Below are 27,863 nucleotides of genomic sequence, written 5' to 3'. Positions count from 1 at the left end.
ACTTTATCAATACTCAGATTATCATCTATTAGGTTCCCAGACTCCCCTATGAAAGGGTACAGTAGCATCCAGTGGTCCATGCTAACCAGAAAAAAAGCAATGTAAGAAATATCGGCTGTCAGGACCCTCAAGGCTACCAAAGATTGCCTAAGAAAGCTGGCACATAACTTGTCATTCGAAATAAGTCCACATTTGCTGAGTCAGAAGACTACAGTGTGAATGGACATCATTCGGTTACAGCAGACCCAAGGACACAGTGCAATGATCTAGAGGTCATCTGGGAAATAGAAAGACTCCTTACCCAAGCGAATCCCCTTTAAATTTAATTTAAATCTATACTTATAGTAGCAAACACATTGTTCCTAGTTATCACTTCATTAGAGGTTAATGGAAGGCCACGTAAATCAGCTTTTACATTAAGTAACATCACAGTCAAACCAGATTGCTAGGCATGCCCTTGACAATCAAGTGTAGTAATCAAGTTTTGATTGAGAAAGTAATGGTTTAATCCTTAATTAAGTAGTTATGCCACGTAAGTAAACAGGTGTGCAGCGCCAGCCAACCCTTCCCTCATGCCCCAACCCCACTGCTTTTCCCTTCCCAGGCGTCACCACTGTCCTGACCATGACCACACTGAGCATCAGCGCCCGCAACTCCCTTCCCAAAGTAGCCTACGCTACAGCCATGGACTGGTTCATGGCCGTTTGCTACGCCTTCGTCTTCTCCGCCCTCATTGAGTTTGCCACCGTCAACTACTTCACCAAGCGCAGCTGGGCCTGGGACGGGCAGAAGGAGGTCCAAGAGATGCGGGTAAGCGATGCTCTCGCCTGCTCTCCCTCCCCGAAGACTCACACCACACAACATCACAGTACTTTCTTCGCTGTACGCCAGCATGTTGCATTCCGAGAGCCTGTTGTGATTCTCCTTAGGATGTCTTTTGTTACGTGATTACGCTCTGCATGATGCGATTCAGAAACTCGGATGATATTTTCCATCAGATTGAATAGATGCGGATAGTAAGGATCTAGACAAGGATGCCTTCAGTCCTGTCCTGCTTTGCTGTGTTTTACAGCTCAGTGACTGTAGAACTTTTCTTTCATGAACCATCCAAGAGGGTAGCACTTTATTGTAAGTAATAATACTGTATACAAAAAGCTGCCATCCTTGAGAGAGTTTTTATCTCCTTTCTAACAATAAAGACTGCTTCTAAATCTGCAATGCATTGTGAGATATCAGATTATTCAGGATAATATTTTATAGTATCAGCCTGTGTTTCATTAATTTTTTGGGTGGGGTATTGATTGTTGGAAGACATTTGCCAAACCCAAATATAATTTATCGGTGACCAAAATGTATTTTACTGGTGAGTCTCTTAAGCAATGTCTATTCAGGTAAAGGACTGTAGCTGGGCAAAGTTAACAGCCCCGAAACCACAGCTCCACACACAATCTCCTTGGCCTGTGTGCATTTCTGTGTAAAAAGCTTGTCAACATTGTCATTTTTCAGCGAGATTGCTTCCTGCTCAACGAGTCCATCGCCCCCTTTCATTCTCTCACAGTTGCCTCTTTCACTCACGACTGCTTATTGCCTCCTGCTGTCCCGCTCCTGATAACCTCAGAAAAATGAAGCACAGGGCTAATGGCTGAGAAACAGTCTGAAGAAAGCTTAGCGAGGAACCATATTGTTCTCGGGACGAGGCGATGTTGTACCTGCGAACTGCTGATATAAATTTTCATTTCATCCTACTGGAGTCAACCTTGTGTCATCTGTTAAAAAGTGCCGTATTTCGTTATTAGCTGTTCGATGGAACAGAAATTTGAGGTTCAGCAGAAAGTGAAGAAAAAAGAACTTAAAAAAAAAAAACGATGGCACATGACTGTGCTGATAGTATGACAGTCTTGGACAATGGTAACGAAGGTTGGCAGCAACATGAGGGTGCGATTCTGTGTAGCGCCAAAGCTATAAAATGCCTCATTACAAAGACAGCATGCGGTAGGGCGTAATTTGTGCTAAAACTTTTAATTAATGCAGAGATCTTTTTATCTGAGACTTTTGTGAGGTGAATGTCAGCAGATGAGAGAAACGTGTGCTTCCGAATTGCTCAGGTTTGCCCAGCCTTTGTTGAGGCGTTCCTACCTACGACAGCATTACACTTTACTCAGCTCTCCTACTGACACTTAGTGTCTTCATATTCACCTCAGCACATCGCATTAACATAATAAAGAAAAACGTGGGCATGTGAAAATGCATCTTGGCATCTGTGACAGTTTGCTGTTTTATGAGTTACAATCTTTCAGTACCTCACACGTCCAATCATTGATTGGCACTCCTGAATATGCATGACGATGGCTAACATGAAAGTCTGGGCCTTTTTTCCCCCTCGAGCACTGTTCTGTCATGGAGGCGCCTACTCACTGTGCTTTCGGGCTCTGCTGAGCAAGCAGATGTAGAGATAATTGGATATGTGAGACAGGCTCCACTACACCACCCCCACGATAGGGCGGAGGCCTGCACTGGCACAGGTGAGCCATGCTCTCCGCTATGGGCAGCTCTGACACTCCTCTGCAACCAGCTGGACTTCTCTTTGAGCTCGATAAGAATGGGACAGCAATTTATGAGAAGAAAATAGACCAGCTGAAAGCAATGATGTGTGGGTGGGGGTGGGGGGTGAATTGTGAACCAAATCACCAGGCTCGAAAGCGAAAGGACGGTGACAAACCTGGTTTTCTGTAGGCAGGAATAAAAAGAGATGATGTGATGAAAGAGAGGGGATCCGGTTAAGGCAAGCAGGAAGAAAGAAGATGTGCTTGGAGAGTGGAGGGGGAAAGAGCCGAGGGTGGAAAGGCGGAGTCGGTCTTCGTAACGACTATCTGATTCAGGTAGATGGCATGGTATGGTCACCAGGGTCGCATATTACTCGTGGGCTGAGAGGCGCAAACTAGATCTTCCCCTTAGCGCCGCGTGTGTGAGCGGAGCCTAACTGCAGATATTATCCAGCAAGCATTGCTCAGGCAGCAGGCGTTAGCATGACAACGGGTCCTCCGCTGCCCACTCCCACCCACCCCCCCCGTCCCCTCTCACCCCCACTCCTCCATTCCATCTTACCCCCCTACTTCTTTGGGCTCCTTTGTGTTAGGGACATAGGGCAGGGTTGTGGATTGGGGTTGATGTGATTTAGCTTAGAGGACAGAAGGTGCTATGCAGCGTGGGCTGATCTTTTCGAGCGCTGAGTCACTCTCAGTTTACCAGCAGGCGGAAGGGATCACTGCAGTAGTCCCTTGGTCAATAATGACTGTCTCTTGCTTTTGCTAAACTGAACATAAGCCTGTAAAGAAGCATGACATAAGGCTAAGTTGAGCTAACCGCTGTTAAAACGTGGGGTGAGGTTTGCGTTAGAGGTCGTGTACTAAGAGCAGCATGCACCTTTATGTGCCCATGCTCATCACTGATGATCACTTTTATACCAGAATCTAAACTAAGTTATACAAAGGAAACAGTGTAATCTTGTGTTTGCCATGTTGAGTAGCTGAAAATAGGGAACAGAAGATAGAAACATTATCACAAGGGAAGAGCTCATTTTAATTATTGTGCCTATGCTAATGTTTAACCTATTTTTGTGTGCGGGTGTGGATGTGTGTGCGAGACAGAAAGTGCTCAGAGGAGACAGCGCTTACCTTGATGAGGGATTTAGACCATGTTTAATTCATGCAGAGTTTCAGTAAGGGTGCACACACCCAGCCTAATGAGGCCCAGCACCACGTCCCAGTCCCAATAGCATTACATAGCCCCTGTAGATGTCAGCGTGCCACTGTGCCACTAAGCCACACACACACACACACACACACACACACACACACACACACACACACACACACACACACACACACACACACACACACACACACACACACACACACACACACACACACACTCACTTAGACTGAGGGTCTAAAATAGCTGTTTAAATGTCCATATATGGTGATTTGCATTTACATTAAAAACTTTGGGGAGACTGAGCACAAAAGGCAAATCCCTCCATTACCTTAGTGAGGGTTGATGAGGGTTATATTGATTAATGTGGAATAACTGTCCAGTAATAAACCCTCTGAGGGAATTGATTCTGTGGTGTTTTGGTAGAAATGTTAAAATTTGAATTCAAATATTCAAATATTAGCAGCTAGTGGCTAATTTACCTATCATAAATGAAGTTACACTATTAACCAAACTGTTTTAAATATTCTACTTCATTTTAATGAGCCTGGCATCCCTGACATTTTTTATAGAGCTGATCCCTGTACTAAAACCCAGCAGACTCTCTTGGCAAATGTTCCTGAATTAATTCACATTGTCAGTAGCGCATTACAGAAGTTTATATACTTACATCAGCCAATTGCCTGGTGGGGATTTTCCCCACAGCTCAGCACATGGCTTTCCATTGGTCTGGGTTAGAACCATGCCAAATACTAGATACCTATTGCTGGTTTGTTTCAGCCCCCTTATACACAAGTCAAAACTACTATGGCTACCATGACCTCAGCCACAATTTCTCCACCCCCTTCCACCAGGTAATCACTGTATGTACCCGTGTCTCCTCATTCTCACTACCTATCTGCATTCTCACTACCTAACTGTTCCTAGTCATTCTAGTTAGTATTCTCTTCATCCATGTAGGCATTTATCATCTATTGTTTTCTTGCATGTGTCACTATTTTATCCAGTAAGCCCCACTGAGCGCTTGCATTCTGCTTCCTGGGTCTGAGTTGTCCCTTAGTGTCATACCGCTTCCTACTATGAAAACCTATCTCTTAAACTTGGGGCATCCAGAGTTTAGTTCCAAATCTGTTATAGCACACCTGAGCCAGAATATCAGAGTCTACCATGCTGGATCTCATGTAGAGTTGGACACCCCTGTTTTGATTAACTCTGACAGGAAGGCGGTTACTTCCTGTGTGTTAGATATGATGCCTGTGTTTGTTTACTGAGCTGAGGTGAAAATAGCCCAGGCATGCTTGGCAATCTTATGCCTCAGACAAAAAAAAGGATTCTGGAGCAATTTCAAATATGTTTTGATTATCTGACATAAACGTGTATCAGAGGCCTACATAAACCTTAAACAGATCACCACTTAAATACCACAGTACTGAGCCACTGCTATTGGTTGACTAGTATCAGCAGAAATATGGCCTGGGGGTGTGTTCAGCCAAAGTTCCTATCAGGAAAGATACTTGGAGAGCAGGTTCATATAACTGAATGTGAAGACTGTAGCACTGCATTTGTACACTACCTTCTATAATGCAGATATAGATATTGCTTCAACCCATCAAAGCTGATGTGTTTCAGGTTTGTCATGATTAGATTAAATTGGGGGGGGTGATTCATTCAGAGATGCTTATATTTCAGGGAATGTTATTTTCTGAACTTAGTAGCCCCACTTTGAGCTGCAGTAGAGGTAAAGTCAAAACCAATGTTGTCAAACTTGACTTCGGCAGCAGATGATTCCAAGTTGAACCATCTGGTAACTTTTTCCAGTCCTTGCACACATACTTTCACTTTAGATGCAGTTCCATCTGCATGTTTAGACTCTCTGGCCATAGAGTAGAAATAAATCTAACTCAGACAGCCCGGCTTTTTATCCCGTATGCACTGAGTGAAACCTGCATTCGAAGCGTAACGCTAGCATTTGCTGCCTTTGCTGCCTTTGACACGCAGAAATCCTCCCCAAAGTGTTCTTGCGCGGGGCGGCTCCGGCTGGGGAAACTCACTCTGCCGGCATGCACCTCAGAAAGAGTCCACGGCTGAGCGGGCCAGGGCACGTGATGCCTGTTTCGACTGATCCCCCCCCACTAATGGTGACACAAGCTCCCGCTGTGACTTAGAGACCCGAAACTGGTGTGACAGATGCCCCGCAATGGAAGAGGGAAGGGGGGGGGGGGTTCAGAAACCCCCTCTCTGCTTGCAGATCCACAGATATCGGCATCGGATAATAGGGCTGAGGCTGGTCATAATCAGCACCAAACCCCACCCCACCCCTCATACCTCCCCTCCTCCCTGCCATGGGAAGACGAGCTCAGCGTTTTCTCTCCAAGCCCTCTATTGTGCTGGTGTCATTACCAGTTCTTTCACTCTGCTCAAATGAGTTCTGGGTCCTTGTACCATTGTTTTGCAGATTAATTGGGTTTTTTGTTGTCATTGTTTGGGGAGGGGGGGTGTTTTGTTTTTTTCATTTTTTACAACATCAGGAAACAAAGCAGAGCAGTGCAGTGCCAAGAATCAGTGCTGGGCTCCGTGACAATGTTCAGTACAGACATGCATTAGGGATCAAACAGTTACACAAACACACACACACACATACATAAGCGCACACACACACACACACACACACACATGCGCACGCACGCACGCACGCACGCACACACAAAAGTCACCTTTGTGTACATAACTGACAGCCCAAGATTAAATAACATATTTTGTCATAGCAGGTTATTGCCTCTTGTGAATACTAAATCACACCTGATGCCATCCATTCCCACTTTTACAGTAAATATTACTCCATCCATTTTTTATGTCATCCATTATTTTCCCGCTGATTCAGTTCACAGACCAGAATGAACTTTGTGAACCCTGTCCCCCCCCACACTAAGACAGATGGAGCCCATTACATCAGTCGCTTGGCCCCGCCCTTCAGCTGCATGGCCACGCCATTCAGACCCCTGGCCACATCCTTCAGCCCCCTGGATACACCCTTCAGCCACATGGCCACACCCTTCAGGCACTGTGACCCCCCTACCTGCCAGTTCAAAGCCAGGGACACCTGGTTTATTCACCAGATGATGTTGCTTTCTGCCTTGGCCTCCAACCAGGCAGTACTTGATATCAGCTGGCAAATGTTTTTGCTGCTGGGAGGTTGGATGGTCTGACAGGTTTGAGTAGAGACCTGAGGCCAGAAACTACCCTGTCCAACACATATTTGTATGTACAAGTGTGCGTGTGTGTGTGAGAGAGAGAGAGAGAGAGAGAGAGTGAGAGAGAGAGATGCTCTTCTGATCCCAAGGTTTTTATCCACTCTTGAAGGCCACAGACACACTCTCCTTTGGTGAGCTGTGGCCACTGGCTCATGCCTCTGACATTCTGCCAGCTCATCTGCTCTACCACCCCGTGGAGGAAGAAAACAGGCTCACCTGAGCCCTCCAGAACAACGAGGCCTCCCACTGCACATGAACTGCAAGCTGGGCCATTGCCCATGGTGCCCCCCCACCTCTCTCTCTCTCTCTCTGTCTGCATACACTTTTGACCCACTCTCATGTAACAAGTCTCTGTGTTGCCCTCAGGTGCCTCTTTGGCTCTCTTTGATGTATGTATATTTCATTGGCGGGGGTGAATGCTAGATGCGATTTGCCATTTATTGGAGCGGAGATGAACAAACCCTGGCCTTTTGTCTTGGCTCATGGGGAGCCTCCCTTCTCAACAGCGAAGTGCTTCCTGGTACAGCCTTGGCCAGTGACTCAGAACACATTGTCAGAGGGGCCCGTACTGTAAAAGGCTGTGTTATCAGCCTACGGTCATGACAGTACACAGGTATCTACCTGATCGGAGTGCCAGGTTTTTCATGGCCTGCGGGGCTTGAAACCATTAGATACAGCAGCAGAAATACATAAATACACAATAAGCACACTTTAGCAAGGCACCAGTCAGGACAGGGAGAGATTAACTATAAGCAAAAAGATATGAGTGAAAGAGGCAAAAAACTAAACATAACATGCTATTAGCATTTAGCCAGAAATAAAACCAGCTGTTTTATACAAACTATATCTGATGCAAAAAGCAAAAGCTCATAAAAGTTTACCATCATGAAATTAAAGGGGTATTCGACAGAGTTTCCAAAAGTCTGGCATAATTCACTTGTTGAAAAAATCATTTGGATTAAAAAAAAAAAAAAAAACTGCCAATTTTACCAACCTGGATTGCCTTACTGTGTTTGTGAAGTGTCATGCCACCTGTTTCCCCAGTTCCCAGCATTCTGATCACCACCCAGAGGAAAACCCAGCCAATCAGTGATAACTCACAAGGTCCTCATCACTGGATTATTAACTGCACCTGTTGCTCATTTACTCCGTTTTTTTTTTTGTTGTTGTTTTTTTTATACCTGCCATTTCCATATACATTTTGTGAAGTATTGCCATGGTAAGCGCATACAGAATGGTCATCCCTGTTGTCTTTCTGTTTTGCTGACCTCTGTGTTTGCTTGCCCCTTTGGATTTGTTTACTTAGTTATGCTGTTTTTCTGGCTTTTGACCTGGACTGTTCAATTATTCTGTTTGTGATGCTCCCTGGCTCTGTTAATCCAGAAGCACTGGTTCTCACCCTTGCCTGTTTTTTGACTACCATGTTGAATTGTCCTTTTCGGACTTAAACCACACCTCATTTTACTCGCGAGCACCTGACATTGACATTATCTATAAACGTCACATGAAGGAACCTGGAGGCACAATGTCTACAACACAGAGATAGCCATGAGCTTTAATGTGTAAGCTTGAATCCACTGTTGTGGTGATAAATCTGTTATCCCGAGTTTCCTTTGGGCATTTGTCTGTAAAACCCCTTGCATGGAACTCTTCATCCTGCAGGCTCAAGTTTATGCAATAAAAATAGCCTTTATCAGGGAACTTTCATAAAACAGTCTCTAAGGCATATAAGGCAATGTACTTCCAACCATTTTGTGCAATAACTGTTTTAAAGCTTTTAGAGATGTTAAACATTTGGGGCTTCTGGTTGTATCACTGCTACTGTGAATGTATCTGACTCATTAAAGTTCTCCAGAATGGTGTATTTTTCATCCAAACAGTCTGAATGACTTTGTTTACTTCCCAAAAAGTGAATTATGTGGAAAATTATGCTTGAAAAATCAGTGTAATTCCCTTTCACTTCGTGACGTTAAGCTATATTCCAAGTGGAATTCTAATGGTATCATATTTGTTGGTGCTTGATAAAATGTCATAACATTAAGGGAAGAAGCAATCAGTCAATCTTGTCATCTTATTTTAATGTTTTGAAGGTAGGTCATAAAGGTAGGAATTTTATTCTCATATATAGTGAATGTCTGTTGTGTGTCTGTCCATTAAAATAATCTTTTTTTTTTTTTTTACATGTAGTGTCACATATATATGTAGATGGATAAGTGCTACAATTTGCTGTAGTCTTATATTTATTTTAGTTCCTAATGTCTTGTTCCACAAGAGGCGCAACACTTAGAAAAAGAGCTGTTAGTGAGACAAAGTGGATTCCTGTAGAAAATACTGAACCTTTTTTTGCAGTTATGACTATGGAAAGGTTGAAACCTTATGGAGTCCCGCTGATCCGTCATCCCCCACCCTCCTCCTTTTTCCCCACAGAGACGTGACTCCGCCTCCTTCTCCAAGAAGACCAACAACACCTTCAACATCGTGGGTACCACATACCCGATGGGTGTGGCCAAGGACCCAGGCCTGACAACCATCGCCAAGAGTGCTGGAGGCAGCACCACCACCCCGGCCCCCACCCCTGTACAGCCAGTGCGCGAGGTGCGCCTCTCGCGGATGGACGGTGAGTACATCACAGAGGGCGTGAAGAAGTCCTACAACCGTGTCAGCAAAGTGGACAAGATCTCACGCATCATCTTCCCCGTGCTGTTCTTCATCTTCAATTTAGCCTACTGGGCCACCTACGTCAACAGGAAGCCGTCCATTACGAGGTCTAACCACCAGAATTGAGCACAAGCCGCATCTATCACAGAGGTGGCAAAAAAAGTTAATAAATAAAAATTTAAAAGAAATTTAAAAAAAAACAAAAAAACAATTGAAGAACTACCAGAGTCTTGAGTAGCTATACGATGCTACTGCGGTCATGATTTGAGTATTTATTTGCCGTGTTTATTAGGAGTTATTAGGAATTAATTTATTTTGCTTATTTTGCTTATGGAATCTTGGGTAGTTTCTAGGAGAACTGTGCTGTGGCAAGGTCTGAACAAGCCTTGTAATTGGCTGAAAGGAGTGGCAGAGTATAAACAGTAGCTTGGTCATCACCTCTCATTTAGGGCCATCGGTCCTCACATGTCCATGTCACAGGCTGTACGTTCATCACACACCGCACGTCTTTGGACAGGAAGCTCCGAGCTGTCATTGGTTCAGTTGCCATGGCGAGCACCTGCAGCCTTCAGCAGCCAGCGCTGGTGTCCGTCAGTATGTCGTTAATAATTGTCAGTGTCTCGGTGACACTCCACTGACCTAGAGCAATATCATGTAGAATCGCTTTCCCGTTCCCACCGGGCTCTACTTCAGTGGTTTCTAGTCCTGTGACTCTTATTGTGTTAACAGACCAAGCAGGCTCAAAAGTTAAGAAACTGTGTGCCTTTCTCCAGCCCTGTCCTGTTAAGATGAATCATTCATCACACCCCCATATTGTCTCCAAGCTTGCAAAACAAAACAAAACAAAAAAAGTGTCAGTGTTAAACAAATTGCCACAGGGTTATCTCAACCCTACAAAGAGCATTTCTATGTGAGATGATTTAATGCAGGTAATTTAATAGCAGGCACTGGGCCAGACAACTTTTATGCTGGATTTAGTCACCACCTGTGGCATGTATGTATGGCTGAGGGTGAGTAGAATACAAGTATTAGAGCAGTATTATATGAATTATGCACTACTAGGGTGGTGATGTGCTTTAGGTTTGAGCCAGTACCAAAAATTACAGTAAGTTAATTCTGCTGCTTCATACTTTTTTCACATGTATTTCAATGTAAATATTTAGATATATATGGTGTTTATACATTTGTGCTGTACTTTTGCATTGATTTTTTTATTTAGTCATATTCATCTGTATGTATGCATCTTGTAGTCCTTACTACTTTGATGTGTGTGTGTGTGTGTGTGTGTGTGTGTGTGTGTGTGTGTGTGTGTGTGTGTGTGTGTGTCTGCCTTCGTGTGTATGTGTACATAGATTGCACTCCAAGTTTTGCTAAATCTTTTTCCTTTTGCAATGACAAATCACACTGCTTGTGAAATATTAGCCACAACCTAGAGGAACCAAGACAAATTACTGTGTCATATCATCATAAAGGGCCAAACAGCACTGCGAATGGGAAATTGGAGTTTAAGGTAAAAAAAAACAAAAAAAAAAACGTAGTCTGCATGTGATTATCTGTGGCATATCATTAGTTTCCCAGTAGCTTCCCAGTAGTTTTCCAGTAGTTTCGCAGTAACAGCTGTTATAGTCTAAAATTTTAAGTTTACATTGTTAATATTTTTAAAAATGTGCCAAACCATCATAACATTTTAAACTTTTGCATTCACTCCTTAGAAAGTGCCAGGTTTACATGTGAATTTAAAATGTAGACATTTTTTAGATTTAAAAAAAGTTGCGTAATGTATGTACTTATGTGACAGCAAGCTATAATAAGCAAAAAAGCATCAACTTGACCATTCCATTGTTTCCATTATGATATCATTATGATAGCTATTAATCAATAGCTTTGAACTCATAACACAGAATCATACTCATCCTTAAAACACGAGTGCATTTAATTAGAGGAGGGAAACTGCATTTATTTAATTTAGTATTGAAGAATGTGAAAGAGAGAAGAGGTTTTCCATACACACACCGCATTCTGTATTAATGGTAGATTAATGCATGACAATCTCTTCATTATTGTTCATCATCTCCAGTTATGCTACAGTGACACATTTTAGGCGTAATGTCTTTATACATTGTAGCGCTCTTCTGAATAGCTTTATTTGGAGTCTCTGGGCTCCACAGTTTCTCACGGGCTATGGTAAGGTTATTTCAAATGAATTTGGTATTTATTGACATAAATAGTGTAAATCATAAATGAAACCATATCCAAGGAATATATTTATATAGGAACAAAAACATCTATTTATGCTAATCACATATACAACATCATACATGATATAAATTTTATACACTAAGATATAGCCTCTAAAAATTAACAATGGGTAGATCAATGTAGTACAATGAACACACCAATTAACAATATATATTCAAATCAAAGGCCAAGTAAAATTGTGATATTTTGTATATATTGTGAATTTAGTTTAGGTAGGGTACTTGAAAACCGTAATCTGTTTAATTAATGTAACAGCTTACTATAACGTTGCTCTGTAACCTTTATCCAGATATGTTCTGGAAAATATGTCCAGTATTATAGCTATGTAGGCTATGTTTGTGTACAGAGAAAAGGTCATTTTGTTAGGATTGTCTAAATACAAGGGAGTAATGCCGTATTAACGTGTACCGTAATACGTGGATACCTACGTTTCTGTCCAAGCCATCATTAAGGCATTGAACGATATCAACGTTAGTTTGTCACTGCCGGTTTCTTACTGTAATACTGCCGGGTATGCTATCATTATTAGACTAGCCTGAGGTAATCTGATATGCATATTACATTACATCTTCAACTCTGCATAATGTTTTTAGTTTTGTTTCGTTGCCTCGTACAGTGTGATTTGGCGCAGTTGTGCAGTTTTGGCTTCTCACCTGTTCTCCATGTCAAGTAATTCCAGTAGCCAAACACTTGTTCTGCCAGTCGTGCTGCCTTGGTGTGCACTTTCTCCTCATTTTTATTGTGAAGATCCAGGAATGTTGTCTGCTGTGCTTCTTGTACATACTGTATGAAAAAAAGGGTTAGGGTTAAAAAAGAGAGAATATTCCTTCATTTTTTTTCCTGCATGTCCCAAAGCATCAAAGAAAAACTACGGTTTGGGATGCTTAGATGCGCAAACTCTGGTAGATCTTGCCTTAGTCGGCTTACTAGTTTCCCACACAGTTTTTCCTCAAGCTTGAGCAGGTTCTATTGGGAAGGGCACCATTCTCTGTAGTACATACAGTAAATAAATGACTGTGGGCAAAGCTGAGGGCATTGTTTGTTCACTGTGTGGGGGGAAACCAACTCACGCTGGCCGGAAAGCATCTGCCAGAGCTGCTCGGTTTATTTGAAAAGCTGGCTCATTCAAGTATAAATCTTGTGCCTCTTGGTGGATAGTCGTGTCGTGTGAGCCGTGCTCTGGCGCATGTTGGTCTTTCATTTTCTTTTTTCTTTTTTTGTGGTGTTACACTGTGATAATATACTAACCAGTGACAGGACAAGGACTGTCCTGGACTGGAAAAAAATTTAAATCTGCACAAACTATGACATGGGTACTTTGCAGTCACCTTGAGTAAGGACAGTGTTTAACTACACAAAGGGCCAGCAGATGTAACTCATGGCTGTTTGTGTAAATCAGCTTTGTGTCTGTCTGAAAAGTAGTCAGGAAGAGGCATTGCTAGTGTATTGCCATACCATAATTGTCCAAAAAAGAAATTGTCTTGCAGTAAAAATAATGTGCCAGAACAAAAGTAATTTGATAAAGCTTCCTGCCTCAAAAGAAACTGGTATGTTTACGACTTGCTGCCTCCACCATACATCATGATTATTGCCAAATTATCTGCCGTGCCAAATGACCTTTTGAGACAAGTGCAGGGGGGAGTGATTTGCCCATGGATATTGCATTGTATGTGTGTGTGTGTGTGTGTGTGTGTGTGTGTGTGTGTGTGTGTGTGTGTGTGTGTGTGTGTGTGTGTGTGCAGGTGTGGTGTGCACACGCACTTGTGTGTGCATGTGTCCCTCATGCTATGATCATGTTTTCTGGGTTGAAATGTGATGCAGGCATTAGTTGATGAGAACAATGCTAGTGACAAAGATTTCATTTGAATAGCTCATGATTTGCCAGCCCATTATGGGTAACTACAGAGATTGAGACTTCACCCCTGTAATAAAGGAACTGATACAGAAAGTATCCTGTCCAAATGCATTACTGCATTCTCCTTATCCCAGTGCTAACAAGGACAACAGAAAGACACATCTCCTCCAGGGTTCGCGTTGAAGACGTTCCCAGGACGTTCCCTTTCTGTTCAAAATGACACCATCTTGCTAGCTTTTGTCTGCTCAGGCTTCTCATGCTGAAGGGTCTTTGTGCTTGTAATGATGAATCGATGAGGGTTTCCACAGTTTTGCTGCAGCTCCCGCTGAGTTGAGTGTGGTTCCTCCTGCCGTGCGGAGCACTAGCACTGCCTCCACCACCCTCCGCCTCTCTGGGCTTCACACAGCCAAACGCAGTCGACAGTCGCAGATCGGAGGGCTCGCATACTTAACCTGCATTAGTCTGCACCTTGGGCCACTTCACTGCGCTGGGGTCTATGTTTCCTGCGCAATACAGAAGCAACCCAAAATGAGGAAAGGTCTTTAACTCCATCACCAGTGAGCCCATTCATGTGTAATTGCAATGTTATAGGCACACAATTACATTCCTGCTTATTGTGGTCTGTTCAAGGAAAGAAACTCAAATAAATCAGATGAATGATATATTCATATATTATGTGATGTGGTGGACCTTTCCTAAGTGGAGGTTGGCATGAGAGCAAAAGGAAGTGAATCACAGAAACAGACTGCGAATGTGCATTTAGATTGTTCCTGTGGTGCTGGACCTTTGGAAATCTCCCATTTTTTTTGATGGAAAGACATTGGATGCCCAAGACACAATCATTTAAGATGGTAGTGGGATAGTAATGCAGTGGGTTAACTTCTGGTGGATTTAAAATCAACTGTTGTCATTTTATTAATGAGATGATGCCCTGGTTAGCTATCCTGCCATGAGTTGCCAAACTGCTAACAATCTCTAGCAATATCCATGTATTTATACACAACTGTCGTTTTTGCTCTGTCCAAAACCCAAGCAAGAAGTAACTCGGTTGGGTTTCTAACAGCTTTACAGTTATGCAAATACCTGATCTTTATCAAGACACCCTGTCATCAGCAGCCAACCAGAAGGGGACAAGCATTAACGGGCAAAGCTGCATCAAAACAATCTAAATGCACAGTTATACTGCATTTAAAGTCAGGAGTCAGTCCTATAGTTAAACCTAGTAGTGATCTACTGCCAGCATTTCTGAAATTAACTGGAACAGGATTCTTGTTGAAAGTAAAGAGTCTTTAAGTGGATGTTTTAACAAAAGCCATTCATTGCCACTGTGTCCCTGTACCAGATATATGTAAAAGTCAAATGTTATGGCTTTACTGTCAGAAATTACCTTGCATTTTTGTAGACGATTTGACCTTGAGGTGTTTTTTGCTATTCTTTCTGTTGTGAACTGTTTGTGGGACTAATGACAGTATTTTGATGTTGTTTTAACCCTTCACATGTCTGGGTTAGCTGTTCTAATAACAGTATTCTGACAATGTTTTAACCCTTCACATGTCTGGGTGAGCCGGACTTTACACTGAATAAAAATGTTACTTTCACCTGTTTGCCTCATTTTAATGATGTTCTGTTTTGCTTTTTTATTTTATAAGATGCCTTTACATTAATGTCAAAGTATTCTTAAGGGTGCATGTGTGTGTGTGTGTGTGTGTGTGTGTGTGTGTGTGTTTACATGCATACACAGTGACCTTGGCCCTCTCCTTTACACACATTCCATCTGGCCCCTCAACAAATATCATGCATATATTAACATTTCTTTCTGGGACTTTCACAAAGTGAGCAAATGGAAAATTGAATTGACTTCACTGACTATTATTCACTCATGATTGGCATAATGCCCCAAAACCTGAACTACCAAAACTGACACCACCTAAAAGAACCACACAGGCTGTTGAATATTTTGGTCAGCCACTTAAAGTGAAATACAATTTCATAAATGCATATATGCATAACAATCACATAAAAACATGAGGTCAGCTAAACAGTGCTCAAAACAAGACTAACATTGCTTGTGTGTTCAGGTTTTGTGGTGTGTAACACTTTTTCAGTCCTGTTATCAGTTTGTCTGGCAAATTTCAGCCTTTCCATGAGTTCAGGAAATCAAAAATAAACCTTTGTCCTTTGACTCAGCATTTCTTCTTTTTCCTTAAATTGAGAGGAATATTTTTATATTTTAGCTTCTACTGCAAGGCTTAAACATTTGTTCCCCTCTTGAAACAGAAAAAAAATTGCTGAGATAAGTGAGGAATTGAATATGGAAATGTCATGTGTTATTTATTAGAAGTATTCTGGGCAATACACCCATAGTAGCTCTAAGCTCAGCAGATCTGGGCTCTCTGATGATCTCCATGCCTCTTCCAAGTACAGCAGTAATAGCCTTCTGTACTTAACCCACAACACCCTGATTTGCCACTGATCCACACATGCAGTCAGCTCACTCATTTTACATTGAACATCATCCCACATCAGTGCTTGGTCTGAGCTGAAACCTACCAATGGTCAGGAGATGGATTCCCAGGATGTCCAGGTAGCCGCTCCCTCCCATCCTCTTGGCCCTGTCCCAGGCATGGCACTCAATGCTGCCTGCCTCCAGCATGCCAGCGCATAAAGTCTGGGCTGTATGAAATATGGATGCTTGTGATGTGATATTCTTTTTGAGCAGCAGCATGCTGTCAGGGGGCAAAGGCAGAATGAAGGGTGGGGGTCATCTGATGAGGCTGGATCCATCATTCAGCAGGCCTCAGCCCCTTACAACCCACCTCTGCTTCAAAGAGATCGCTTGTGCAATATTTACCGGCTCAACGCACAAGCCGGTGCTGATCAGCATGAGGCCTCCAGCCAATACAAGCATCTCTCGCTGACTGCACCACTGGCCCTCTATGGGTGTTACACATGAAGAAAATTGATTTGATCACATTTTTCAAGATGTTTTTTTTTTTTTTATACTGTATCCTACAGGCTATATATTATGTATATCTAGAGGTTTCTGGCCCAGGATTATTTATTGGTTTGTTTGTTTGAACTGTGGCACAAACATGGCACTGGTAGCCATTTGATTAGGGATATTAATCATGCAAGGATAGTAAACAAAGCCAAAAAGGACTTATGGAAATTACTTTCTCTTAAAGAAGTGATACAATTCATCAAGTGAAGACAAGAATAATAATTATTTTTAATTTTATTATTATTATTACATAAAAATATATTGCATTATAAGAAGAAGAATGATGCTAATAATAATAATAATTATTATTATTATTATTATTATTATTATTATATGAGACTACATTTACCTGTTGTCCTAAAGAAAGGTGCAAAGAGATTTTCTAGTGTATTTATGTTGAATCTGGATGTTAAACTGAAAGATGTTCAGGAAACTGAACAGGAGGAGGTTGTGTAAAATATAAAAAAGAACAACAGAACATGAGCTTTGTATATTGCACTGTGTTGAAGTTAATACAAATTGTTTCTAGAGAGGATATAACAATAATATTACTTTTAAATGTAAAGGCACAAATATTATTCCATAATACAAAATTATTTTGTGATTATTCCAAAAGAGTTGACATCAGTGAGTATGCCAAAAGAATTATGTGCAGTGGGATTATTATTAATACCTGCTTTTGCCTCTGGGATTGGTTTAAAAAAAAAAAAAAAAAAAAAACTTGCTAAGTGTATTAGTTTGAAATTAGTTTACTAACCATATTTATCAGATATGAAATGGTAGCATCAGTAATACATTTTAAAAGCTCTTTGCAGACAGGTAAATGACATTAAAATTACATTAAGTCAGTGATATATGAAAAGTAAAAGGGTCCAACAATTTATCCTTGCTGGATTTAACATTCAGTGTTTCTGTCATTTCATTGTACACACTGTTTTCTATGAGAATAAATTTAATGCTATCTCTATTATTACTCTAGTGTTTTTTTTCTATTAGTTGTACTGATAAAAGTTGTACTTTTTTTCTATTAGTTAGTACTGAAGCTATGGATATAAAAAAGTTATCTAGAAAAATCAAACTGAGAAGGGATAAAACATCTTGACAACATGAATTAAAGTGATACATGAGTTGATACATGATACATGGTAGATTCAGCATCACCTCATGATTACAATTCCACAAATAAAACATTAAAATGATTTAATTAAAAAATATTCCAGTAACATCTCTTTTACTCAGTGTAGTTCATATGATTTTTTTGTGAGATTATGCTTTATATCACGCATTTTCACATGCAATTGTAATATAGATGAATAATCAAATTTGAATATCGGCATGATTTTTTGCCCAATTCAGTTAGCCAGGAAATATGGCAGCCATCAAAACTGATAATGTGATGTATCGGTCTCATAATAGATATAATGGGTATACATCTCAGTTTTTGAAAAAAAATATGTATTTTCTTTTTATGATTGATTGCAGAAACTGGAAATATTAGTAAATGGTGCGAAATGTGTTCATATAGACCACCACTGGTACTATTTACTGGGGCCAAGTTTGTAATATTGTTGTCAATTAATGTTCCTGTGTTGGCTTTTATTCAAGTAGGTAACTTGATCTGAAGAGCACAAAACGGAAGATCAACAAGATGATGCTTTAGGAGATCAGTAGTGCTCCATCAGGTATCCTACCCTCTTTACATCAGCTATTTTGATTTTTAAAAATTACAAAACAATTAAAAATGTAGTTGTTTGAGTCTGAAGTTACAAGTACAAAAATATTGTTTTTTCCCTAAGAGGAGAGCACTCATGTGCTATGAAAAAGACAAACAAGAGATAAAAATTGCATGGAGCTCTCAATGAGCCCAGCAGGAAATCTCAGGTTCTCCAGCTATTTTGAATTTTTGAATCTTATGTTATTAAGCAACCAGTTATATTTGTAAGATGTCAGATATTCACATATATGATATTTATATCTTTTCTCATTCATTGTGAATTAGCTCGAGATCCAGTAGATTAGGCAACACATAATGTGCAGAATTCTACTTCCATTTGTCTTTTGCCATATTTTACAATTAACTACTTACATCTTTGCTATATATCAAACATATATATATGAAACATTGAATCTTGAAAAATCTTGAAACTTGGTAATACTTTTCTAACACGTGCAGGGTGAATATGAAGTTTGTAGGTGTTTGTGTGTTGGTTTATTATAGAACGTATGTATGCGGCTGGGGCTCTGAACATTGAGCGAGTGTGTTTGTGTGTGTTCCTCCCTCGGGCAGTTCACAGTAAGCTGGAGAGTACTGCCGCTGCAGCTGTGCTGGCCCGGTCTGGTGGGACTCAGCATCGCTTAAGCAATCAGGTCACACAACTGGGACTTCCACTACACTCATCTGCTCAGTCTGAGGCAGAAAAATTTAACTCAGCTGGGGCTTTAATACAGACAACATTAACATGGACCCCAATTTAGCTAGTGTGACTGATCTCAACTGGAAGCTGCAGTTTATTTTGCACATATTGTGTTACTGGGGCTGATAATAATAAGACTGTAAGACCCCTTTCTCTCCCCACCCCAAAGCTCTAGAGGAGGCTGGTAAAGGTCAGATTGTAATGAGACTTTGCTCCCCGTAGCAATGTGGTGCAGGAACCAGGAGACGTGTCCTCTTAGATCAGTCACAGATTCAACACTTTGTCAAAGGATGTGAACTTTCTATGGCCTTTAATTGTCTGAAATGGGCAATAAAATGTGTATCTTAGCTTTTTCTCTTGAGATAAAATGGCTGTCGTGGAGTTGTCCACCTCACCGCCACCCCCACCGCCTCTCCATCTCTCCCTCAGATTTAATGCGTAAACACTCCCTCCTGGCAGACCACAGTAAATATGGATGTTTTATTGGATATGAAGACTACACACTTGAAAAGATCAGTGGTCAGCCTTGGGTGCTTTATTCCAGAACAGCAGATTGGCTCTCCTCTGATGTAGAGGCAAAAGGACAATGAGAGCCATTGTTGTGTTCACGGCATTTGTTATATCCGAACACATGTAACAGCATTACGTAATCAGGATACACAAAGGTATGCATTATTCCATTGCAGTTACAAATAAAAGTCAGTATTTACATTACTGGTACATTTAAAAGTATGGTGATTACTAGTAACTTAACAAGGTATTTTTCTTTCTTCTTTTTCTCCCTTTTTTCAATTGTTCCAACACAAGTGAAGGGTTCCCGTCACTGTTGTCGCAATGCAACATTATCAGCAATGAGTGTGTCCTGTGTTTATTTAAAGGCTTACAATGTGTACCAAGCATTGTGTTCCCAATCTGGATGCAATTTGGCTCTTTCTTCATTCCCTTGAATTTGTGACTGGAAACAGACATGTGAGACCTTTTTGGTGTGGTTCATGCCTTTCTTAGATTTCATTAACAAACACAATGCAATTCTAGCACTAATAGCTTTGTCAATTGAGAACAGGGTATTTGTTTCATGTAGACATGGGCTTTTTTTCAACAGTAACACAAAATTTGTTTTTGTGTTAGATTTTTTTTTTCTTTTGTGTAAGATTACTGACTACCAGTCACTGGCATTGAATGTTAGTCCCGCAACTATTACCAGATGAGAAAATAAAGATTCAAATTAAATTTTAAAATAGATGAGACTATGATCTCCTGCTGTGTTTTTATTAAAGTACATTTAGATGTTTGGTATAAAGAACTTTGTTTTCATCAATGCCAAACCATTCAATATGCAAGGCAATGCTGGGCTGCTGGTTATATGAACAACTTTTACACATCTGCTGAGCTGTTCGTAAGTCTGCACAGAAAAAACAAAGTTAGAGCTTGTTGATGGCCATACAAGCTGGCATTGTAGAGGACCAATTTTACAAAACACTTTGGCAATTAACATGTTAACAAGCAATCACAAAGAAAAGTAATATTAAGTTACTATAATATAATAATCTTTTGGATTAGAGTAGAGATACATTTTTAATAGATAATCAGTAGAGTGTAATGGAACACATTTTTAAAGTAACCCTCCCAACCCTGTTTGTTAACCAGTGAATTAATAGCAGCCATGATGAAGGAGTTGAGTTAGGAGATGGACTGCATCCAGAAACTGTGAGCGAGAAAAAGAAAGAAAGAGTTTGAGAGAGAAAGAGAGAGAAAAAGGAAGAAACATCAAGAATGAAACAGGGTAGCTTGAAGGAAAGGAGTGTCTGTTCTCATCTGGTATAAGAAGCAGCTTAAGACTTACAACATCTTTGTATCCAAGATGGCACAACATACCACACCCACAGACCCCACCCCCCCCTTCCCCCACGGAAATATGCACACGATCATACACCCCTTACCCTGGGGGAGTGTATCAGATGTATTGGATGTATTAACAGCCAAGGAAGCAAAGACATGTTAAAAGTTCAGGGACTTCATTGACTCGTGTGTAATAGGATCTGGTCCTGCTTCAATGATAGAAGTCTGCATGGAATGAGAATGATGCATTAAGCCTCCTGGGGGATAAACACACACACACACACACACACACACACACACACACACACACGTATAAACAAGCTAGCTGGAGGGTTTTCAAATGCATCAGAATGAAGCCTCCAAATTGCATCCAACAGGACCCAGGAAGTACGAGTTCTATAATTCAGTCTTGTTTTTCCCTTGAAATGGAATTTGTCTTCCCAGCATATGTGGTGTAAAGAGAACTCTCTCACCACTCAACAACACACTGCCTCCAGATCTAAGCTAGCAGAGGGCAGTAAATATTTATTAAATCCATCTCTAGAAGTATCTAAGCAAGCTGTCCTCACCTTCTGTTAATGGCTGCTTTGTAACAATAGTTCTATTTTCATCACCAGGCTTTACCACTGAGATGCTAGCTTGAATAAATTAAATTGAAAGCAGATAGTCATGAGAAACATCGGTAAGCGTAAATATCTATTTAGACAAGTGCTATAGGAAAGACCAATGGTGTCCAGCTTTACTGCCTTTCAGCTGCAGTAAAAGACTCCTATGTGTGGGCCGTATGTGAAACGCTTATGAACCCCATCCATTTCCCTTGATGTCCTCCCTTTACCATGGAGAAAGCACATGTGTGAGTGTAGAGCAGGTCTGCCTCTGCTCTATCATAGGCTGTGTGTCTTCTGAAGTGCTCTGGGCCCCGGTGCATTACCATTTTATGGCTGGCCGTGTCAGCCTAGCCAAGCAGCTATGATGGCCCCTCACAAGGCGCTTGATTTAAGGGCCATCAACTCAACTCCTCCCCACCCCCATCCCCCCACACCCCCGACCTGATTGCCGAGATTCTTGTCGAGACAAATGGTTACACTCATACAAAAACATGGTCACCTAAACATGCACACTTGCATATTTCTTTTGCAGACTGATAAATAAATACCAGTCTATCATGTCATTGAAGTTGGCTGAACTAAATAAAATGAAGCCAAACTGGAGCTACTGAAGTAAATCGGAGAGAAGAACTGTAATTTGGTTTTATATTTCCAAGCCAGTTCATCTATCCATAAAGAGTGCCATTAATCTAGGTTAATTGAACACATTCTGAAACCATGTCATAGCCTTGTCAATACACAGTAAACATACATGATTTCAGGAATCGTTCAAATAAAGCTTTTTAAAGCTCCTTTAGCAAACGAAAAGTGGCAAAGAGTCAAAGGAGGAAAGAGACAGAGAAGGAGAGAGAGAAGGAGAGAGATGCACTCGTGAGTCACCACGTAGATGCTGACAACGAGCTCCTCTGTTGTCCTTAACTCGCGGACCGGAGCTGTCATTTGGAAATTACAGCCCTGGTGTGCAGGGAAGCGCCCACTCTCGGCTGCCGCTTGCATATCTGGCACGTTCACCTAGGCCTGACTTTGCAGGAGCTTTCTCCCTGAGTCCCTTAAAAGACGCGCGGGTGGGCAGTGCCCGTTGTAAATTATTAAACACTCGACAAGAACATCGCCTCCAGTGTGTGGGGAAGCACATGTTTTGCCTGCGCTCTGTTCCCGGCGCTCAGCTCACCTCACTTCCCCTTCCCGCAGGGGTCTGCCTGAAAAAGGTCATCAGATTCATCTGCCTTCGTTCCCACGCAGCCTCTCCTCAATATCGTGACAGGACATCAAACTTCAAAAATCCTCTCCTACAGATATGAATGTGAGAATGTGAGGGGGAGGGAGGGAGGGAGGGAGGGAGGGAGGGAGGGAGAGAGAGAGAGAGAGAGAGAGAGAGAGAGAGAGAGAGAGAGAGAGAGAGAGAGAGAGAGAGAGAAAACGTACAAGAAAGAGGTAGGTCATGTCACCTAATTACTGCTTTACTGGAGTGCAATGTCTAATCAAGACTCACTTTGTCAGCAGAGGAGACGTCCCCGATTAGCGCTCACTGCCCCCGTTGCGGCCTCCCAAAAAACACCCCTCCTATTTTGCACAGACGCCAGACTGGCTGTCAAGAACGTTTCCGTGCCACTGTGTGCATTGTCACATAGCCAGCTCGAGGATTACAGAGATGGCAGGATGATCCCACAACCAGGCTGAATGAACATGGGTGAATAGCTGTGTCCCTTGGCACCTCTCAATGAAACTGCAGGCATTAACAGCAAGGCTGTCAAGGTTGAACTAAAAAAAGTGATCAAGACATTCATCTGTGTATTTCAAAGGGATCCACTATAAATAAGATGGTATTCAAATAACAAAAATCTTAATAACTATGCCATTTCTATCAACTTTACATGGGATGTACTCATCAATACTATGTCTCTTTCCAGTTTAAGGTTTCTTTTGGGCCAGACTGTGTGTTTGTAGGATTTTTTGACAGTTTTGTGGTAAGTAAAAAAAAATAAAATTAAATTAAAAAAAAAAACTTTCAAAGATGAAAGTTTGGAGGCTAAACGGAGTAAAAACTGAAACATTCCTAGACACAGTTCCAAAAAAGTGGAAGATGGCTTTCTGTGGTTTCTGACAGCTACTGTGCATCTTTGCCTGAGGCTAATGTTCCAGCCAAACAGTGCTGGCACAATTACCAGACTAGTAGTTGATTGTCTGGACCCCATCCAGCTCCCGACGGCTGGAAGATTCATGCAATAGCCAAGCAATTGCCCTTGAGGCTAGCCTCGGGTGAGAACCGCGCAGCAAAGACTCCATTACCTTCAACAGAACAGTACCATATCTAAGTTTTATTCGTTCACACTCTTGGTCACCAGCTCACTACCACGCCCACTCTTGTGCTGATTCACTGCACTTCTTCATTCATGAGACATCTTCCATTTGTTTTGCCTACTCAGAAGGCTTGCCCACTCACTAACCTTAATGGACCCAATAAACATGGATGAGAAACCTCACTACCACACTCGCAGCCTTTTTGCATGCATTCAATAATGTCTGTGCTCTCTCCCTACCTCACATTAACTCACTGTGTTTATCTCAGTAAATAAACAAAAGTGCCCTCATGTAGAGATGCTCCAAACAAACCAGCTATTTTATATGCATGCACATTTGCTTGTAGCCCAGCTCTATTTACAACCATGCTGTTTGAGATGCCCAGAGTGTTTTGACTGGCTCCGTTGGGAGTTGGCTGTTTGTTATAGCTGCTAAGGATATGGGATGTAAACTGTAGTGAGTAGATGAACGTGCCAAGGTACTTGTTATCAGCCCAAAGGGGCATGCCTTTCAAAGGCGTCCATGCAGCGTGGGGAAATGTCAGCGCGAGCGCAACCTTTCCCGCTACACTCGCACGTTCTTCTCCGTCGAGGCGCTGTTGAGCGAGAACACAGCCAGAGCACACAGATTGTCTTGGAAAAATCCCCGGGGAGAGTGAAAATATGAAGTGGTCTGTCTGTCAAGATCTTTTTCTTTCTATCACATGGTTTAGCGTAATTGTACCGCGGCTAATGATAAGAACATTGTTCACTCACCTCTTTTGGCAGGGCTATTAGCCAGGAAAGGTAGAAGTCATTCTGGCTAAATTAGTTCCGCCTGGCTAAGGATCCTTCCATGGATTTAGGTCACAAATTACCTGGAGTTAAGTTCTCACTCCAATAAAGATGAAGGTTGGCTTCACCTTTCATGATGAAAGGTGGATTCACCTAGACTCTCTTAGCCTTGTCAAGCGTCAGCGGCTGAGCATGGATTAAGGTAACGTAGAATAGACCATCATCAAAAATAGGAATAAAGAGAGAGGGGTTTATGTGTCTGAGCGCTGTACAAATGGATAGTGTGATTCACTGTTTGTTCTCAAGGCTCATCAACCACTTGGCTCATCAGCCTTCTCTCAGGGGTGGTAGGGAATGCATTCTCAACCTTTACTGAAATGCTGAAAGCTAGCCAACTGTGAAGAATATCTGTGTGGCCATGTCATAAACCAAATTAGCTTCATGCATAAAATTACACAAGGCTTCTTTGTTTCAGCAGTGGCCACAGCACAGCAAAAGCAGAACGATGTTATGGTTTCTGGGAGGTTATATGCCACTCACAATAAAGCCCATTGTACGTCCCAGTCAGCAAGGCCTGGGGATCGCAACGGTGCCTGGCCGTTGACGTCGGCGGAAGCGTGAGTGGACTAATGGGGTGCGGCAGTGTCGTGAGCCCGAACATGGCCTGAGGTCTGGGCCATGCGCATGTCGATGGCCTGACACCATCGCTGGAGCCGTAACACTTGATGTGTGACACCCGAGTGGGTGGGCTGGCGCGTGTGTGGTTTCTTAGCAACGGCAGCAAGGAAGCTGCGCCGCGCCGCAGTCGGGGGAGGGTCCTGCACGAGGCCGAGGCAGGTGCTAAAATCGGCACGTCCATCAAAGTCGCGTGCATTCTTGGGTTTGGATATGTTATTCTTCTGTCTTTATATCTGCCTTTGTGTCTGTGTTTTTTCACTGTTTTCACTGCAGCCCTCCCAGACAGTATATGTGCCTGTCAGCATGTCCATTTCATATTCTTTTTGTATCACTAACCAACCTCTCATGAAGGTTTAGATTTGACTAGACTATACTAGTTATAAATAAATAAATAAATATCATTTTAAAGGGCCTTTCTCTCCTCACTGACTGACAAGTGAACTCCAGCAGCTAATGAGATTTAATTACCATGTGTTCTTAAAAAGAAACGAAGTGGTAATTGCCTTATTGAGGTTTGTGTCAAGACTAGAGGAGTACAGAAGAGAGAGAGTGTGTGTGTTTTTGTGTGTGTGTGTATGTGTGTGTGTGTGTGTGTAAGCCTGTGCGTCTGTCTGTCATGGAATATATATCAGATAAATCATTTTTATGCCTCACGTCATCTCATTTCAGGGAATATAGTTCTGTATCTCCAGGATGGTATCTATACCAAGAAAGTTAAAATTCCATTACAGAGTACCACTCTGGTCACAGAGACCAATACAGAAAGTAATGAAATAACAGCAAACAGTGTCAACCTCCACTCACTCTTCTTCAGTGATGTGCAGACTTTCCTCTGTAATAATGTTGCTGGCAGCTAAAAGCTATTACATATGCCCAGTGTATTTTGTAAAATATTGCCACTCACTCCGCTGCCCTCTAGATGACTGCACTACAGCTCACAACACACTTTAATGGACACCTTTAGGGTATATCACAGTGAAGTACAGGTAAGCCACTGTCAGTGCTAAACTCTATGTCCAACATTAATATGTAACGACAGTCAAGTTTGTATGACGCTGTAATCAGAGTGTAGTAATCCATGTGGTTCATTTCACTACTTCTGAAAAGTGATGGTAATTCAGTGGAATCCACTGATTCATGTGCAATCAGTGGCATTCATGAAACATGTATTGAAACAGGAGGTAGCCTGCATAGCTAAATAAAACGACATGCTTCTCACAACCGATCAATCTGGAATCATCTAATTGATCATAATGAATCTATATGAACTGAAACAAACAAATAAACAAACAATCGAATTTTGTTGAAGAACCATGTAAAACTTGGTGTGACAGTCAACAACGTACCTGTTGTATATTTTTTTGTATGATGCTCTCAATAAATATGGCCTAGAGAAAACCTCCTGCTGTTCTGCTGGTTAGAATCATCCGTTATTATGATTTTAAAAATAAAGGCAGCCTAAGGCAAAGCCTTATCTAACAGTTCATTTGCAGGATAATATGCATGCTTTGTTTTGCTCAGGTCGTTTGTTTATCACTGAAACTTGTTTTCCTTAGAGCTGCTAAGTTTTGACATTTTATGAAGTGCGGAATCACTAGTAATAAGCAGCAAAGATTTTAATGCTGGTATCCTGAGAGTGCTTATAGACCTGTATGCCTGGGGCATATAATTAAGAACTTTTAATCAAAAATCTGTACTTGAGCATGTATATGCATTTCTGCATATATATGTTGTGGAGTATCAGCAGTTTTACATGACTGACAGTGGCCAAATAATTTCATTTCACCTTGGGCTGCAAAAACTGCACAAAATGCACTTGTCCACCTGTAATCAACTGCATCTCACTGCAGAGTCAACATGCCAATTTAACAAAAATTTAGAGGCCTTTAGCCCATCTAGTGAGTGGTATGTGTGTGTGTGTGTGTGTGTGTGTGTATATATATATATATATATATATATATATATATATATATATATATATATATATATATATATATATACACACATACCACTCACTAGATGGGCTAAAGTATACAAATACCCCTCTAATTGTTGTTTTTTATTATTATTATAATTATTATTGTTTCAGCGCCACCGATTGCTTACAAATGTAATCACACAGATAGTGACACGATCTCCATAGAAAAGCAAAAGCAGCTGTAAATATCACCAAAAGTCAGTCCATGAAATGTCTGCCCCGCTGGATCTGTAAGTGCTATTATTCTGAAATGGAAGCATCTAGGAGCAATAAAAGCTCAAAACACAAAGGGCTATACCACGCAAACTCACAGAGCAAGGAGGCTGAATGCACAAGCAGATCAAAATGTGTTCCTCCTCTGTCATACCACTCTACAGAGTTCCAAACTGCCTACAGAAGGAACATCAGCGCAACAACTGTGTGTTGGTAGCTTCATGAAATGGGTTTCCTTGGCTGAGCAGCTGTGTGCATTACTGTGTGCAGTGTCAAATTTTGGCTGGAGTGGCATAGAACACACAGCCTCTGGATACTAGAACA

The 27,863-nt window shown here is 41.6% G+C and overlaps 1 protein-coding gene and 1 long non-coding RNA gene across 4 annotated transcripts in view; one reads left to right on the top strand and one right to left on the bottom strand.

Annotated features, from left to right (window-relative positions):
* Window positions 1–15,332, top strand: part of gabra3 (gamma-aminobutyric acid type A receptor subunit alpha3) — an 80,700-nt gene extending 65,368 nt beyond the window's left edge. For both annotated transcript variants that reach the window (XM_027019099.2, XM_027019107.2), the window contains 2 exons: window positions 605–810; window positions 9,390–15,332. In XM_027019099.2, the coding sequence (XP_026874900.2) occupies window positions 605–810; window positions 9,390–9,746 (563 nt within the window). In that variant the 3' untranslated portion in view covers window positions 9,747–15,332. The remainder of the gene's footprint in view (window positions 1–604; window positions 811–9,389) is intronic.
* Window positions 15,333–19,692: 4,360 nt separating this feature from the next.
* On the bottom strand, window positions 19,693–24,961 carry LOC113582893. Of its 2 annotated transcripts, none has more exons than XR_003411195.2 (4): window positions 24,653–24,961; window positions 22,768–22,885; window positions 21,090–21,245; window positions 19,693–20,854 (listed from the first exon to the last, which is right to left on the bottom strand). It is a non-coding gene; the product is annotated as an uncharacterized LOC113582893 (long non-coding RNA). The 2 variants fall into 2 exon arrangements; XR_003411196.2 differs by lacking the exon at window positions 24,653–24,961 and adding an exon at window positions 23,089–23,130.
* Between the last annotated feature and the right edge of the window lie 2,902 nt (window positions 24,962–27,863).

The sequence above is a fragment of the Electrophorus electricus genome, chromosome 6 (genome assembly GCF_013358815.1).
Source record: "Electrophorus electricus isolate fEleEle1 chromosome 6, fEleEle1.pri, whole genome shotgun sequence".
Classification (NCBI taxonomy): domain Eukaryota; kingdom Metazoa; phylum Chordata; class Actinopteri; order Gymnotiformes; family Gymnotidae; genus Electrophorus; species Electrophorus electricus.
The sequence above is the reverse complement of the archived record's forward strand: the minus strand, read 5'-3'. Positions and strand labels throughout refer to the sequence as shown.